Source organism: Diadema antillarum, unplaced genomic scaffold, assembly GCF_040938485.1.
Source record: "Diadema antillarum isolate AM-2024a unplaced genomic scaffold, OU_Dant_1.0 seq00001423_RagTag, whole genome shotgun sequence".
NCBI lineage: Eukaryota > Metazoa > Echinodermata > Echinoidea > Diadematoida > Diadematidae > Diadema > Diadema antillarum.
The window spans coordinates 25,212-43,506 of NW_027272175.1; the positions used below are offsets into that span (position 1 = coordinate 25,212).

An 18,295-nucleotide genomic window follows, 5' to 3' on the forward strand; every position below is an offset into this window, starting at 1 on the left:
GCATTGCTATTCCACACTGTCATGAGAAGGAAGAATCTGTCATAAGAATACACATCAGTTCGATCAATGACAGTGGCACGCCTCCTCTTCAACTTTTCACCAGCAGCTGACATCCTGCATTAAACAGAGTTGGCTTCTATCGCAACCGGTGCGAGAATGGCTATACATACCCTGACACTAGCACGTTGCGGAAAAAACAAAAAACAGAATGGGGTGAGATTGAGCAGTGAATGATGAGAAGCGAAACACGTTTGAGAGGTTCTTAGCAAGCATTTAACGGCAAATGATATCCCAGCATGCTCTTGTGTGGGGGTTCAACCGCGTACACTCATTCAAAAACCATCAGTAAGTCAGTCGTCAGCATAAAAAGTGGCATCCCTTTATTTATTATTATTAGGCATTTGCTGGCTTCCCCATCCCCCCCCACCCCACATCCAATAAAATATGGCCATGTCCCCATCACTTTGAATGTAACTGGTGGAATTTTATCCTCTCCTACTTGGGCAATCTCTGCGCCATTGCCATGGTGATGCAAACTCCGCCTACAGAAGATGCTCCAGCGTTGGTACCTTTCTCCCATGGATTGGACGTTTGCATTTCGCCCTATCGAGTCTAGGGGAAAGCACGAGAGAGAGAGTGCTAGAGCGCCGTAAAGTCGGGATGATTCTGCCAGGAGCGCTACGCCCTTGTCTTATCTGGTGGTGTTTTCGGAAGGGGGGAGGGGTATCCATGGCAACAGGCATGATGGCGAGCAGCTTTCTCGGGGTGCCCATGTCTCCCTCTGAAAACCTGTCCCGGTGTGGTACGAGATGACATAACAATTTTGGCGATGTCCATCGGCGAACCCCAGCGCTCCCCGAGAGATGATGATGAGAGGAAGAGACGGGACAGGTCTGTCCCGTGGCTGGCTGCATGTCATGGCGATAGAGAGCTTCCCAGTGGCTAGCTAGTGGTCCTCAATGGACTCCACCTTACCAACTACCTTGCCTTGGTAGAGGGGGAGGACTGCGTCGTCATCGTTGATGATCTGGTGGACGACGCCTGACTCGAACTCGAGGCTTGGCATCTTGAATGTGTACCTGCAGAAGATACAAGAGACGGAGAAACCGTGATTAGGCATTATCCCAAACTGCTTTGTATGTTAACAAGATTGATGTCCATGCACATTACAAGAGGAAAACAAGAATGCTAATTTACATCTATACCACTGAAAAGGTATCTGCGAGCAATTGCAACACAACAACCAACAGTAAACGCATTACATTCTGCAAGCCATGAGACCTAACCCCCCCCCTCCCCACCCCCTTTTTTTTTGTTTCATAAGATAATTGACACAAACAGGACTGGGACGGAGTGAGGTGCCGATGTGTGGCCGTGACGTCAGGCACCAAAATCTAATAACACGGCGGATCAACCCCCTCCTGAGCCGACAATTTAAACGGGGCAATCTGGCCCCGCCAGAGTTGGCCAGAGGGTGGATCTCCGGTCGCCACCCACGGGGGAGAAGATGGGAGAACTCGTCAGAAATCTTGGTTGGAGATAGCAGAGGGAGCACCGCTGGAAATAGATGACAGGAAAGGTACAGAGCAAAACAAGAGAGAGGAAGAAGACATCGGAAGGAACAAAAACAGAAGATTCCTCTTTGAAGAGGAAGAGTGTAATGAAAGAGAGAGGGGAAGGAACATGGGACAGGGAAAGAAGTGGGGAAGAAAAAGGGAGTAAGAAATAGGATTGCAGATGGGAAAAGGGGGAAACAAAAGATTGGGATATGAACCGAAGAGCAGATGAGCTCAAAGATCACAAATACTGGCAGCAAAAGCACGCAAGTGCCTTCACTGTTCAGTACATTTTTGTGCAACTCCACCTTAACTTAGCTTGAAGGAAAATTGTCAAGACCTTAGAGTATATCGGCAATCTCTATGAGCCACGGCTGACAGGGTTGACAGCTGGTGTAGATCTTCTGACATTACTGAAAATAGAACCTCCTGTATGGACACAATGTAGGCCTCTAAATACTGAAAAGAAGTTATCCACACCAATCAAAAAATTGTTGTCATGATAGGATACGTCAAAAACTGAGACAGGTACGAAGCACAACTACTCTTGCTGATCTCATAGGGAAAACGAAAGTCATGTGGTTTGAAGATCCTACAGACACAGGGCAGGGGTGGGGTGGGGAAGGGGGGGGGGGGGGGGGGCACAAGAGGAGGAAGATAGAGCAAGAGGCACAGCCCAGGGGTAAGGCAGAACATCAAACGCTTGCCCGCCAGCACGTTGGCAGGTGCTAATACACCAGTGCACAACGGCAACTGTATCTCACCCATGGCGGGACAACGGCTCGGGTCAAGAGGGTTTTTGACTCAGAGGCAAAAAACAGAATGATGGAGAGACTCATGAGACTCCGAGGGCAAATGCTAATAAAACAAAAACAAAAAACTAAACATGAGGTTTCCACGGTAACAGCACATCCTTGGAATTGTAACTACTCTGTACAAGTAGTACAGCTATAGAGGGCATATTGAAAAGGAGTCTTCGTAACAACATGGCAGACGCGTTTCTAAGAAGTCAATAGTATGAAGAGACTGTGGGGTAATGAAATGACTTCATACATTCTGAAGTTGAAAGAAAGTATGGGACTATTGTAATATGAGGAATATGACAATGAGAGTACAACGTAGACATAGAAGAGGCTGGAAACTTATCTTGGGAAATACCACACACACACATAACATACACACACACACACACACACACACACACACAAAGAACAAAGTACTATCAGCGAACAGCAGGAAACATCGTGACTGCCATTTTCATTTGTCCCTTTGTTCCATATGGAGTGGCCCGCTGAGACGAAGCCACACAGTACAGTCTGCCATTGTCACCGGCCAATTAGGGTGTGGGTGTTGGGTTTCCAGAGGTGAAAATTAGCTACAATTTCCTGAAGCCAGAGTGGGCTTTGGCGGAGGGCTGGCGGCGGGGCATCAAAGGGACCCCTGGCGAGCCGAGTGAATTAGGGGGACATCATCGTCTGATTTACCAGGGAGAGCCGGTTGTCACAACAACTTACGACTCATTCCCCGCGACAGGTTGGTCAGATGGGAAAACCAGTTGCCCCCCTCTCACCAAAAACTCACTCACACACACACACACACACACACACACACACACACACACACACACAAAGTCTATACTAGTCCTCCTGGCCACTTTTCTGCTACCTCAAACTAGCCTTACCTTACAGTCTTCACATTGAAATTAATCACTTTAAATAGCAATAACTTCATGTCTGCCTACCTTACCAATAAACGTGCCACAATAAATCAGTGTGTTCATCAACACAATACTTGTTAGCTAAAGCTACCCAGACTATTGTCAAATATAGGAGTGCACAAAATGTGTAAATGGGGCTCAAAGGCAAATATTTTTGACCTCTTAAATCTGAAAAGACTGGAATAAATTTGGATCTTCTAACTGCAGTGGACTAATCATTGGGACAGTTTTTTTTTTTTTTTTTTTTTTGGAAGGATTTCAGATGGGGCAAGTCAAGCACAATGCTTGCAAGATGTCTCGCATGCCGGTAGACACTATCTCCTACGAGCGATGTTTGGCGGGTGTGAACACACACACACACAAATAAATAAAAATCTGCTCCCTCCAGATCCCTAGCGACTCGGTTGAGAGCACTTCCCCGCCTTTCATCGGAGGGATTTCCACTCCAGCCCCTTGTCATTCTCAAGCTGCAGTGTCTGAGGATATTGATCGCGTGCTGGAGGAGGAGGTCAATTTCCCCGGTTCTGGAGTGCAGCGGGGTGTCGGCCTAACTCCACACCCCCAGCGTGGGGAGGTGACCATCCGTGTGTGAGCAATGCAATCTCTGACCAGCCGTGCCAATGAAAGAGCAGTGACCCCTCTGGCAACTGTAGCCACCGTATCACTTCCAGGCTGCTTAAAGGACAACTGTGCAACATCACGTGCCAATTTCTATTATGGTCAAGGGCTTGATGAGATTATTCGACTTATTTTGTCATCTTGATAGTCGTGCATATCAATTCTTAAGAGGTGTTCAGTTTCACCATTCCTGCTACAGAATTATGTCGTTTTCTTTCTTTGCAAAATATATCAGACAACTTAAATTCTGCATATATACATCTCCACAAATCTATAAGATTTGTCCTTGGCATCAAAGGATTTACACTTTTACATAATCCATGAAGACAGCCCAGAAATAGAGAATAAGATAAAGAGATTTAGAGGGATGCATAGCTCCAAGCACAGATTAAGCGCAACTTCTCTAAAACACTTACAATATATACCCCCTTACACATGCACACATTCACACACATTGCTCTTAACCGCATATCAAACGTAACAAGGAGAGAGTACAAGAAATAAAGATGAGACGATAGAAGATGGCGTGTCAGATTAGAAGATGGACATATGCAAAAACGAGAATAATGGAATGCAAAAACGAGAAATCTTGGGGTAACGTTGGAGCAAAGACAGGGAGAAGAGAAGTTACGATGTTTAATTCCAGTGACAGCTGACTCGAGGGGATGAATCGGGAGATGGACCGTGGGTAGATGCTGGCCAAGTGATACAGGCAAGGAGGACAGAATCACCAAAGCGAAATGCATTAATCCTCTCTGCCTTATAGCTCCTCCTGGGATGAAGGAGCTTGCGAAAACAGCAAATCCTCAATCTCTCCTCCACGAGGAATGATGGGGGGGGGGGGGGGGGGGGGAGGGGGAGGAGTTTGTCACCGCTGAGCACCACTCGTGACACAAACTGTCATCATTTCACATCACCTACTGCATAAAACCAGGAAAATAACAGGGACGGAATTTTCGCCCCGATCTTGCCAGGGGGGCTTGCCCCAGCAGTTGCGTCGGTCTTGACCACCGGAGCGGAAACGGGCAGTGGATCCTGCAAACACGACACACTTCACGCAAATCCACACGGACTCCCTGAGGTTAAAGAGGAAATACAGGTGATTGGTGTAATAAGGGTTTTCGTGCCCCTCGTGGGGATGGTAACCCATGGATGAGAGGAGAGGAAATGATGAGACTATTGCACTTGGCTGAGCACAAGTGACATGTCCACATGAACCACCACTGCTTCATGCCTCTCTGGGAATCGCATGCACACTCCAGTGACAACAAAGATTGCACAGCCCGTGCTTGGAATTCATTTCGCATCACAGAGCTGGACACTTTCTTCTTTTTTTTTCGACAACATGCTATACATATATAGCAATAGGAGGCGCTGGAGTAAGAGTAATACGGTAATCCTGTGATACAGTAACACTACAAGGAGTAATTGCCAAGCGATCTAAAAAAATCCAACACATGGCGTCAACGCCACTCTTGCACATAGCAATGTCTCAATGGGGTTCCACGGCTGGCAACTACAGCTCCGGAAAAAAATTGCAGTTCAGGGTTTGGACATGGGAAATGCAAACTTTAAACATCTCCAACAGAATTCTGAATACCTCCAACAGAATTAAGATTGATTGATGCGGTAATGGACTTTTTCTACACAGAAGTTGAAACACCATAGCCACAAAATAGTTTTTGTAAAACAAATTATTCTAATACTAACTAATTCTCACACTTTCAAAGGGTAATAGCCTTGCACTGGAGTCTCAATGGTTCCAACACAAAAGCCAATTCAAACTGCATGATCAATTTAACAACACATCAGTTAATGGGTAGTTATTAATGGTGATATTTTCTCCCAAGCTTTATGGAACAGCATTAAGAATCTAGACTGTAGAAGCCTCTATCTATCTACAAGCCCTCCAATTATCAACCAAAAACTGATTGCACATGACATGATGCATCTGGTATACTATGGGTTAAATTTCTATTCATTAAAAAATCTGCCACATACAATTTGTAGCTGTCAAAATGGAAAAGAAAGAAAATAAAAACAACTTCTAATTATACCTCTTGTTTGAAGTTTCATGATCAACTCTCACAAGTTATCACTTGATTTTGTTCAATAAAATGAACCAAAAACACACAATCAAACTTTCTATCTGTAAAAAGTTCATGTGAACTTGTGTACATGTATATGATATATATGCACTGACAATAACACTTGGTGCTAGCAGAGTAGATTTTGACTTTTGAAGGCAGGTAAAATTGAGAAGAAAAGGACAAAAAAAAAATTGAAGTCAGAGCCACTTGTCGAATAGAAGTAAAATAATAAAAGGCCCCCGAGCTGCTCATTTTGACAAAACTAGGTTACATTCTGCTCTGAGTGCACGATCATGACAGACATTGGTTGTTGGAATGCTTGGCATACTATCAAGCAAAGGGGATAGGCGGACGACATTATAGGTCCTCTTGTAGGGCACACAGAATCAGAGTTGCATTCTCTCTCGCTCTCCTCTCCTCCCCCTCTCCCCCCCCCCACCCCTTTTTTCCTTCACAGTTTTTGTTTGCAGCTGAGCTTCCTCCCTCGCCCAGTGGTGCGTGGTAGAAGACCCAGTTCCTGGAGAGAAAAGCCAAGCCAGGGACGACGTGCCCCGGGGCATTGTTGACGTTGTATTTCTCGGGCTGACCTCAAAACAACACCTGAAAAGTGCGAGGATAAGTGGTTCGGAGGTGCAAATTGAGGCCCGGCCTGGGTCCTAGTCCCTCTGTATTGAATCGGGGAGTGGACCTACGCAGAACGATCGTCTCTGACCCCAGCCGGAGTCAAAGTGTTTGACAGCGAGAACGCGCGAGGACATGTACTAGTATTCAGGCCATATAAACATGGCGGAACATGTTGCCAATTGAAAGATCTGCTTTGCGATGGGATTTTAAGCCCGCCACAGTGCATGTGAAAATATTGAAAGAATAACAGAGGCTGAAGACAGCAGGGTGTCTGACTAATGGCATGCTGTTTAACCCCCCCCCCCCCCCCTTTCCTCTTGTCATGAGAACAAGAAAGGCAGGACAGAAATGCAGAAGTCACAGCTTAGTAGCATGGAGCAAAAACAAAATATGACATAAATGGTATCCCGGGGTACCAAATAAAAATCAGCCATTTTGTTGAATTATTTATTTTTTTAAAAAGGTTGTACACCGAGTTGCCAAAAAGTGGAAATTATTTTGGTGCTGGAGCTAGCGCGCGCTAGCCACTGCACTGCACTGCACTGCACTGAAGCACACGCTATTGCTAGCACAGCGTGCCATGCATGCATATGGCGTGGCATGGGAATGACTATGTACACGCACACACAGTGCATGCATTTCTCTGCGGCTGTCCTCGAGTGGACATGAGGTGGCGCTACACAACGTGGTACCCAGGGGTACTACGGTACCCCAGGGTAACGCGTGATGCATCATATACTTTTCTAAAGATCTGTGACCAGACAAGTCTTCAAACTGCATATTGTTTTATATTCAAACGTAGCATGTCTAAATCTAATGTCGTCCGGTGTACCTTTCTATACAATATTTTTCATACAATGGCATCCATACATTCTTTGGTGGGTTTGAAATATTTCCAATGTCAATGCGTGCGAAATTCATTCTTGACTATCTCAGAACACAACTTCCTATCACCACTGATGTTTATCATCCAATATCTATTCTGGGTCATATGGTAAAATAGGTTCCATGACATTTGCAGCTTGGACAATTGCTCCCATGAAATGTCTGCACACTAAACCAAACATAAATTCTACCCACAAGCACAACCCTAATCCTAATCCTGACATCAAACTAAATCTAAAACCCTATCACAACCCTACCCCTAAGTCCTTGGAAAAAATAAGACTGGAGGACTTGTCACAGGAGCAAATGTTGCATCACAGATATTAAGACAGCCACCATTTCAAGATTGCTCGAGACTCAATCCTCAAGCCCTTCCCTGTTTTAGAGTGGGAAAATAAACTGTGGTGGGGAAAAGAAGGAGCAGTTGTCCAAGCTTAAAGGGATGGTATAGTTTTGGTTGAGGTGGGGATTTCGGTTTCAACTTTTTACGAGATGATAAAAAAACAAACAACTTCTGAAATACGAAAGAACATTCAATTCTGAGAGGAATTCAAACTTTATTTGATGAAAATTGGCTTTGAAATGGCTGAGATATCCAAAAACACAGTAAAACAAAGTGGTCCTTATAAAAGGTGGGTCACACCTTTCATTAGGTTCCACTTTGTATTTGGATATCATTGCCATTACAAAACCAACTTTCATCAAATAAACTTTGAATTCTTAGAATTATATGGTCTTCAATATTTCAAAAGAAGTTTTTCATTATCTCACAAAAAAGTAAGAAACCTGTAGTTCCACCTAAACTAAAACTATATCATCCCTTTAAGCACTCCTGTCACAAGCTATAACAGTTCTTTTTTAATAGTTGTCGAGCTTTGAAATAATCACTATCAATGCATTGATTTCTTCAATATACTGGAAAAAAAAAATGGAAGTCCTGATGACATAATATGGTTGTTCACATACAACACCCGTAGGTGTGTTCTCAACTGCGGTATCTTACAAATAGGCCCTACTGTGATGAATGATCATATTTTGCACATACACACACACACACACACACAGAGCAAAACAACAACAGAGCATTCACAATCTGTATTGCCTTCCCCGAGTGGCCTCTCTTCTTCTTGCTATTTTTGGTAACCATTCACATCCCTTGGTCATTGATCCCTAATTTCAAGACTTCCACTTTTCCCCGAGCGTCCACTAACCTGTCCCGCCGCCAAGAAAGAAGAGAAGAGAAAAAAGCGGTGAATGAAATGTCCGATCCCTGACTTGTCACTACATATCATCTCTTCCATTTTTTTAATGCGTTCTCCATTTCCTGCATCTCTCCATCGTTGGGGGGGGGGGGGGGGGGGGGGGGGGGGGACAGGACAGGGAAAAGAGGTAAGAGAAAGGGACACCACGACGGAAATAAACGAAGACTCGGAGAAATCTTTCTTAGCACTTTTTTTTCCCCCACCTCTTTTCTTCAACACCGGCCTACTTCTGCCATCTCCACTTTTTTCTTCTTTTTCCGTTTTTTTTAGGGGAATCCGATGGATGAATTGAATGCACTCGGGCATGCTGGAGGTAACACAAAATTTGCATCCGGTCATCGGCGGTCAGTGACCATCTTCTTGCCCCAATTACCTCCGATTCATGAATAATTCATTCATAGAGAATAGTAGAATTCAAATGTGAGAAAGGATTGGGATGGGGGGGGGGGGGGGGAGTGGGGATGGGATGGGTGTGGCGAGAGGGATTAAGATTATTAAGATGCCAGTCTGCAACCCACCAAGGATAGCTTGATGTATTGCATTCCATTTCCATTTTGGCATTTTATTAATCTTTCAATTGTGCTGCTGTCAAGCAAACTAATGCCTTTCTTTTCTCTTTTTAAATGCATGTCCTTACTAACTTCAGTCCATAAAAGTAACAAATTGAGCAAGGAGACTTGATAATTAATGATTCCACCATGCCATTCGGAATTGGGTGTGAAGCTAAAATATTTTGAGAAATTTGTGATATTGAGAAGGATTTCTAAAAGTATTTCCAAGCATCTGGAGATGTATGGTCTATTCACATCTTTCATCTGATAAAGATACAAATCCAACATACAAAAATATGGAGGGTGGATAAAAAATTCTCCCAATATTTTTCTCTGTAATAAATGATGCACAAGTCAAATAGCAGTGGTGGTGGTAAGGGGGGGGGGGGGTGGTGTGGAATCCTTCATCCCAAACATTACTTCAGAAGGCAGAATTCTTTGAAACAGGATTAAGGCAGTGACTAAGACATGGGTTACGGCATAACTGGGTTGCATGTCGTGTATATAATACATTGATGGATTGTTCGCCACTTTGAGTTTTCCTTTTTGCTCCAGGCTTTTTACTAAGACTTCAAATACCACAAAAATATAAAAGGTGTTGGGGGGGGGGGGGAGGGTAAAACTGTCATAATGGATTTCCCAGCAAGCACAGGTAAAAGGAAAACAACCTCCCCACTCATTTCTCATTTGAGAGCTTACTGCCTCAGACAAATATGGGGGTGGGGTGCAGCTGTACTTTGATCATCTCTCAGATCCCCCTACCCCACCCCACCCTAACTTTTTCTCTTCTGGTCAATTACCACAGACTCGCTACTTTTCTTGCACAGTGGGTACACATTGTAACTCCTCGGGGCTACTTTCCCCGCTGCACCTTTACACAACCTGGTTCCACATGCCATTCTAACCAGACACGTAGGGGTAATGACCTCTCAGTCACTGACCTATCGATGGAAAAACGGAACAGCCCAGCTTCTTGGAGAACTCCCAAATGTGTGTGTGTGTGTGTATGTGTGTGTGTGTGCGTATGTGTGTGTGTGCCTGTGTGTGTGTGTGCGTACGTGAAGGGAAGCTGATATGTATGCCATTCAACCTGTTATCATAACATTGGACTATGCTTGCCAACACACGTACACACAAAATATCACTCCCCCCAGTCCCGTGGACATCCACTGTACATCCATTGTCGATCACCTCGCCCTCCGCAGAGGTAACGACGATACACAATTACAGGGCTGACTGTCTAACCACCTTCCGAGCGTTCTCAGGAATTTGCTCAGATTCAAAACTGATTCACTGTCTGACAAACCACACATACATGCACACACATACATGTCTATGGTGGAAACCCGGAAACTGAGGACCTGTTTTACCCACAAGAACTTTACCACATAACCGAGGACCTGTGTTTAAGTAGGACTCTTGTCAACCGAGGACTCATTCGTATATTACCATCCAACCAAGGACTTATTACAATAATGCTATCAAGGACCTACAGACATGTACCCCTACATGCAAAAGCAGACCGTTTGCAATGGTCTGCCAAGCGAGGACGTCATACCTGCCAACCCTGAGACTTAATAAATCTGAACAAACAAATAAAAATTATCTAAAAATCTGAACTTTTATAAATTTCACATACTTAACTATCAACAGATATTTTCAAGAAATCAGAACACACTGAATGCATTTTCTTTCAGTGAAAAATCTGAATATTGAGATTAAATCTGAACAGTTGGCAGGTATGGGACGTCCTCGGTTCTCTGTGTGTCCTCGGTTTAAATGTAAAGTTCGTGTGTGTGTCCTCATTTTCCATCATGGGTAAGTGCGCATGCACGCACAAGCACACACACACAGGTCAGACACACACATCAGCCTAGCAGAACTGAGTAATGATACGTTTACACCATGTTCCCGGCTGCCACTTGACCGAAATGCAGTTTGTCATGGGTAAGGAGGGATATTCCCTCCCCCCCCCCCCCCCATATTCTAGTCTTGTTCGCTCCAGTCCTTGCTCCACTGAACATGTACTGTAGCTATAAGACACCATTCTCACGGCACCTGATCAGGCTAGATTACACATATTTTTCGTCGCATCCTCTCACATGCTCCCATGTTCTGTGCATTCACCCCCTTTTATTACGGTGTACTAGGTTTCTCATCAGACTGCCGTGGCAAATGTTTTGACAGTTTAAAAAAAAAATCTGACACATAATCCACAGGAATCACGACCCGTCATGTCTGCCCATCCCGTTCCTCCGTGTTGTCTCAGGTCCATTCTATTTTGTCCACCGTGGCCTGAAACATGATTGCCCTAGCCGCCAGGAAAATGGTGCCAGTGTAGCATTAGCCTCATCACTGCACTTTCATCTATACACCTGCACCGAACAAGTGCTCAGTATATGAGCAGATATCTGTCTCTACACATGCATGCACAAATGTGCAAACTTGTCAAATGCTTATTTATTGGAATACATCAATATGAATAACCAAGGTCAGTTTTCTTTCGCAAGGCTCATTTATTCTTCCAATGCTCACCGGTAAAGCCCAGCCAAAAAGAACAGAGACCGGAGATAAGCTCCCCAATAGGGAAGGCATTAACACGGATAGCATTCCGATGGTGTTTTCATTCTGATCTTACAGGGAAAGGTCGCACATCCAGTCCCACCTCCGACACACTTTCACAAGGCCTCAACTTGTGCACTCATGGTGATCAGTTATTCATTGAGGTAAGCTCATCCTTCCTCTCAACCCCCCCCCCCCCCCCCGACCTGGGCACATCCAAGGTTAAACATCTCATCAGAACTTTAATCTCTTGCGTATTACGAAATGTCCCCTCCACAAGCAAATCAAGTACGAGAGACATTAAAAAGAGCTCAGTGGCAAAATTACGTAAATAAAATTGGGATTTTTTATCTCTCTTTTCCAATTGTAGCATATCATCATTCATTGCGTGTGTCATTAAAACTGATCTCTCGCTCATGCAAGAATTAGCTCCTCAAGTGACCAATAACTATTTCTATTCAATCACTGGTTTCCCAATTTTTCAGTGCTGGTTTCCCAATTTTCCAGCACTGAATATTTCAAAATATCTTGTTTTTGTCATCATCGATCTGCAAACTATAACTATTGGCAGACAGCAGCAGATCGCAGCCCCATCTAACAAATGCCTTCTACTGCACACCACGATACAAGAGCAACATGTCAGACTCCGCACACAGCTCAGTAAAAAAAGGGTATCCACGGGCAAACCAAACTGGCAAAACACACAAACATGCATAAACCAAGGATAAAACGTCATTGAAAACTAAGCTATCACAGTTCCTCTGTCAAATATTCATGCAAACATTCACGATCATCCTTGCTCATCAGGATTTTTTTCTCCAACAAAAAAGATGAGTTTTTTCTCACTAAAATAACAAACAAGACTAACCTGTATGTTCCTTTCTTTGATATGAGCGCCTTGAACTGCCGGAGGGTGATTTCAGAGCCGGGGAGAGTGGTCCTGTAGGGGATGGGGTCTCCACACAGGTAGTAGGCGATGGTCGTCGACGGCTGCGTCTTCTTTTCCGACGTCCCGCTGGAAGAGGTGGGCCGACTTTTGCTCGACGAGGAAGACGAACCTGGTCGCTTTCTGCGGGAGAGGAGCAGGCAGAGGCAGGAATATGGTTAAAGTGCAGGGCGACAGACGAAGACATTACACCAGAGAACTGCCCTTTGGATCGGTCAATTCATCATTCTCTCTGGCTACAACTCCAACTGGTCAACACAAAATGTATGACTATTCTTCAGCTTCCTATGTGTTGCATCAATTACAGCTTTATTCACATGCAAACCTAATACATTTCATGTCCACTGAGTAAGGATGATTTACTGTAATATTATACTATACGACATGGGTTTTATACATGCTAGAATGCTGCCATCAAGATGAAAGCTCATCATATGTACATGCTTCCCTATCACCCCTCATTCTTTAATTTCTGTATGACAGCTTTCCATTCAACAGATACGAAGCCACCACACGTTGACACAACAAAGACAGGGAGATTGTGGAACAGCCGCAAGGGAGATAATTGCGTGTGACATGGATCTTCACAGAGAATTCCCAAATCAGGAGGAAATTCTTATTCATCTGTCAAGACACGAGCTTTAATTTTTCAGAGAGCCTTGAGGAGAGTCTGGCAGACTTCACTCGTCTGTAAGATTGGATTTTTAATTCGACAGTGCACTCCCGTTATAACAAACAGTTATAACAAAACTCCAGTTACAATGAAGTAGAAATTAATTCCCCAGCATTATCCACTCAATAGTTTGTTTTTTTTTTGAATTGTTTATTTGTTCAGTTATAGCAAAATTTCGATATAACGAAAGATTAAACAACTGCCGGTCCCCGAGGACCTCGTTATAACAGGAGTCCACTGTAACGAACACGGCTATAACAAACTTCCATTACAACAAAGTGAAAATTCAATCCCCAACATTATCCACTCTATAGTTTTTCATTGTTTATTTGTTCAGTTATAATGAAATTTCAATATAACCAAAGAAAACTGCCGGTCAAAAGGATTTCATTTTAACGGAAGTCGACTGTACTACAATTTAGAGCATACACTTTTGGTAAAACTTCTGTCCACTCTCTGTATATCATTGATACATGAAGTAAATTCACAATTCACTTCACTCTTAATCTTGCAGGATTTTAGTGTATTAATAGCATCCTGGTATATTGGACTAGCACTTGGACTTGTGAGGAATCCATGAAAGGAACAATCAAGTGTTTCAGCAACGCAATTTAGATTCCTACTTGAAAGACATGGCTTTTGTCAACTACTGTAAATGTGTTGAAATACTTTTCCTTAAAATTTGCCATGGCACAGCTTTTCGTGCCCTGCCTTTTTGTGTGTGTGTGCCCTACTTTAGGACATGCCCCCTCGATAGGACACCTGTGTGATGACCTACCCTCCTGTGGCCGAAGGTCTGGACGGGCTCGGGTAGATCTGGTTGTCCGAGATGCTGGTGGGGATCTGCGGCCGCATCTGACCCGACGAGGTCATCCCGGGGACGCCCGGCCTCTTGTCCTTCCTGGGGTCAGAGGTTTTGCCACTGATGGGAAACGCAGGGGACAAGGAGAAGGAGAGGGGGTGGGGGAAAGAATTCAAGTCAGAAACATGTGGACAGAAGATCAGCTGAATAGCACTTGCAAGGACAGTCAGATCGGCGGCGCGACACCCCTTTCAGCGTACGACGTCTATTTTTTTTAAAAGTCCTTTAACTAAGGATGGAATCCCTCTGAGCCAACACAATGACTGCCTAACACTATCCGACAACGACTTACAGCGAGGGGCAGTGACAAAACCATTCACCGGAAACAGTCTCAAGGGCTAATCAATTTACAGCTTCCTCAAGTGTTAATGCCTGCCTTTTTTTTCTCTCTTTTTTCTTCATGAAGTTACTTCTTCACAACCGGAAGAGGGGCCACTTTGATTCGCTTTGATAACGAAAACATGGAAAGCATTCAGATTGCCTCCACCTTCATAGTCTCTCTGTCCTTAAAGGACAAGTTCACCTTCATAAACATAAGGATTGAGAAAATGCAACAATATTAGTAGAACACATCAGTGAAAGTTTGAGGAAAATTGGACAATCGATGCAAAAGTTATGAATTTTAAAAATTTTTGTGTTGGAACCGCTGGATGAGGAGACTACTACAGCTTGTGAGTCATATGCGTACAACAGTATAAAGAAAATGTAAAGAAAATTCAACATATTTTCACTTTTTTCGCATAATAAAAGAGCACTTGACTTGCCTCTTTCTAAAGGCAGGGGGAATAATATTACTCATAACATTTATCGGTAACTAGTCTGGGGAACGTGTACTTTTTTCAAAAGATGAAATTTTGTGAAATTCTCTTTATATTTTCCTTATATTGTTGTACGCATATGACATCTAAGTTATTCACACACTGCAATAGTCTTCTCATCCAGTGGTTACTGCACAAAAACTTCAAAAATTCATAACTTTTGAACGGATTGTCCGATTTTCCTCAAACATTCAATGATGTGTTCTACTAATATTGCTACATTCTCTCAATCCTTATGTTTATGAAGGAGAACTTGTCCTTTAAAGGGATGGAATAGTTTCATTTGTGACCTTGTTTCAGATTTCTAACTTTTATTGAGGAGATAATGAAAAACCTCTTATGGAATATGAAAGAACACATAATCCAAAGAGGAATTCCACATTTATCTGATGAAAATTGGTTTTGAAATGGCTGAGATATCCAAAAACAACCAAACTGAATAAAAGGTGGGACCCACCTTTTATTGGGATAGTTTTGCGTATAATATTTTGTTTTTGGATATCTACGCCATTTCAAAATCGATTTTCATCAAACAAACTTTGAATTCCTCTTAGAATGGTATGCTCTGTAACATTTTATAAGTGGTTTCTTAGTATCTCACAGAAAGTTAAAAGCTGAATCCTCATCTCCACCAATACTATACCATCCCTTTAAGAAGGGGAGACTTTCAAGAAAAAGCAAAGAAAGACAACACATGCAGAATCTTTGTATTTTGGATGTGAATTAAGAAAATTAAGACTCGATTTAACAGCACTCATGTGATAGCACATTTCACTTACAGTCAAATCACATTCACATTACGTCTCTACACCCCCCAAGTGAACCCAAGTAAGTCATGAAATACACAGAGAAATGAAAGCTGGATGGATAAGTCTCTCTTGAACAAAAACAGCTCTGCAATTCTACAAGATTTGACTTCCTGTAGTGTTCAATCAATAACGAACACTAGAACAGAAATTGCATTGGCACATGGTACCAAACCTTGCATGCAAAATGCACAGACTCCTGGGCCCCCGTTTCCTAAAATATTTTCGGATGGCCACTCTTGCTGAAATAGCAACTTCCCACAGCAACAACCAGTCAGCGAGCTGGATTCTTACCGTTACCATGACAGCTGCCATTCAGCAAGAGTTGCCATCATATCATATCAACTCTTTTATGAAAAGGGGCCCGGCAGTTTCCTAAGTCAGAAAAGTTATTAACCATCCTATTCCCCCCTCCAAAAACAAATACTAACGTAGAACACAACTTTCACCTAGCTTCATTATTGTATTTACAAACAAACATGATTGATTCCGTATCTGAGGTAATCTGTTTTTTTTCTATAATGGTGTGCAAAATTGATAGCTTTTATTCTAAGGAAGAAGAGTGGGTCCATTGTGGTACTCCATGGGGGTCTAAAAAAAAAAGAAAAATCTTGTTAACATGAGAAAACCTACCTTATCCTCTGCTGCCGACTTGAGACGTCTATCCTGCGCCTAGCCTCCTCGAGAACGGTGAGCGGCTCCGGGGGCTGCATGAGGGGCATGTTGGGGTCCTGGGCGAAAGGCTGCTTGGGAAGGTGGGGTGAGCTGTGCTGGGCCAGCGAGGTGGTGGGTGTATGTGTGCGCTCTCTCTCCATAGAGGTGGGCCTCGACGTGTTGTAGACAACAGGCTTTTTCGATGACATCCTGCTCAGACAGATACACAATAAAAATTACTTTTGTGGGCAACTGAAGAACTACTCTCCTTTGAATTGTCAGTTACTTCAGTGGAGGCCATGCCTCAGATATTTCATAACAGATTGATGGGAAAGCCTTCTTCCCCATTGTGGCCTGCATCAGACCACAAACCTTCCTTATTTATTCTTCACAATGAACAAGGTGACTAAATTACCAGTCTGGGGAGGGGATAAAACTTTGAAAGTGCTGAATCTATACGACATCTTTACTTTTTATATTATCAATAGCCCAAGGACTGCACCACTAACCTTGAAGCATGCAATATGTTGGAGCAAGAGAAGTCTCCAATTTTCACTGCTAAACACTTAACACACAAAACAGTCTTTACAAGGAGCTTGTTGAGACTCCACCAAACAACGAACTTACTGATGCATCGCCATGGGAACGTACTGGTCCGCGGGCATCTTGTGTGTCCTCCGGTGGTGCGGTGCCGACGTGTTCCGCGGCAGGCGCGGGCCTGGAGTGTCGTCTCCCTCTCGAATCCAATCCGCCACACGCTTCATGGAACTGTCGCAGAGTAAATGTGCAGGAAAATGAGATTTGCATTACGGTGGTGATTCGTAAAAGAGCATCACATTATCTTTGTAAATCATACGATATGGGGGTGCTTTGTAAAAGAGCAGCACATAGTCTTGTAAATTATACAACCACATCTTGAACAGGAGTATGTCTATTTCAAACGTATAACATATTGCATCTTACCTTGAAAAGCTACATGTAATTTGATTGATCTAAATATTCATGAAACAAGGACCAAAAACTGGTATCAAAGGTCGGCAAAACATTCATATTATGCCAACAAGCATCAGCTAAGATTATGATAACAAGGTGGTTACTTATATGTGGCTCCGAGCATGAGTGAAACAAAATAATCTACAAAGAAAGCAGCTCCATTTGCTACAAGGTGTTGCCAAACTCACTTCTCTGAATCGGACGGCAACGAAGGCGGCCCTTCAAAGATCCCGCTGTCCGTTGTCTTTGATATTGATGAGATGTCACTCTTCTTACTGCTGCGCTTTTTGTGACGCCCAGAATCCTCAATATATGGCACGTAAGTTGTTTCTGCATGTCCAACACTAGCCACGTTTGGTGGCAACATTCCAAGTTCTTTTGATTTTGCGGCATGATGCCGGTGATGCAACATAGGCTTTGTGAGAGCTGAAACCGGTGGCACGTTCGCCATCGAGGGCGGCAGTTTGTTTCTGTGGTGGTCGGGCGACCGTGACCGCGGCGAAAAGCCCCGCGGCGTGTGCCTATTGGAGTCTCTGAACACCCGCGACATGTGGTCTTCAAGAATACTGTTTGGGTCCTCCTCCACGAAATCATGAACAGGAAATATTTGCGTTCCGGGCTGCCTTGTGGCAGAATTCGGCACAATTTCACTTTCCTCTTCGACATCCTGATACAACA

At 43.6% G+C, this 18,295-nt stretch overlaps 1 protein-coding gene across 1 annotated transcript in view; it reads right to left on the reverse strand.

The window, feature by feature from the left end:
* Positions 1-672: 672 nt before the first annotated feature.
* The window catches only part of LOC139709267 (axin-1-like), a 45,137-nt gene continuing 27,514 nt past the window's right edge, over positions 673-18,295 (reverse strand). The window contains exons 6-11 of the mRNA XM_071621215.1: positions 17,806-18,284; positions 17,252-17,392; positions 16,604-16,834; positions 14,263-14,406; positions 12,734-12,934; positions 673-1,079 (exon numbers count right to left, since the gene is read on the reverse strand). Coding sequence (XP_071477316.1) covers positions 947-1,079; positions 12,734-12,934; positions 14,263-14,406; positions 16,604-16,834; positions 17,252-17,392; positions 17,806-18,284 — 1,329 coding nt within the window. The 3' untranslated portion in view covers positions 673-946. The remainder of the gene's footprint in view (positions 1,080-12,733; positions 12,935-14,262; positions 14,407-16,603; positions 16,835-17,251; positions 17,393-17,805; positions 18,285-18,295) is intronic.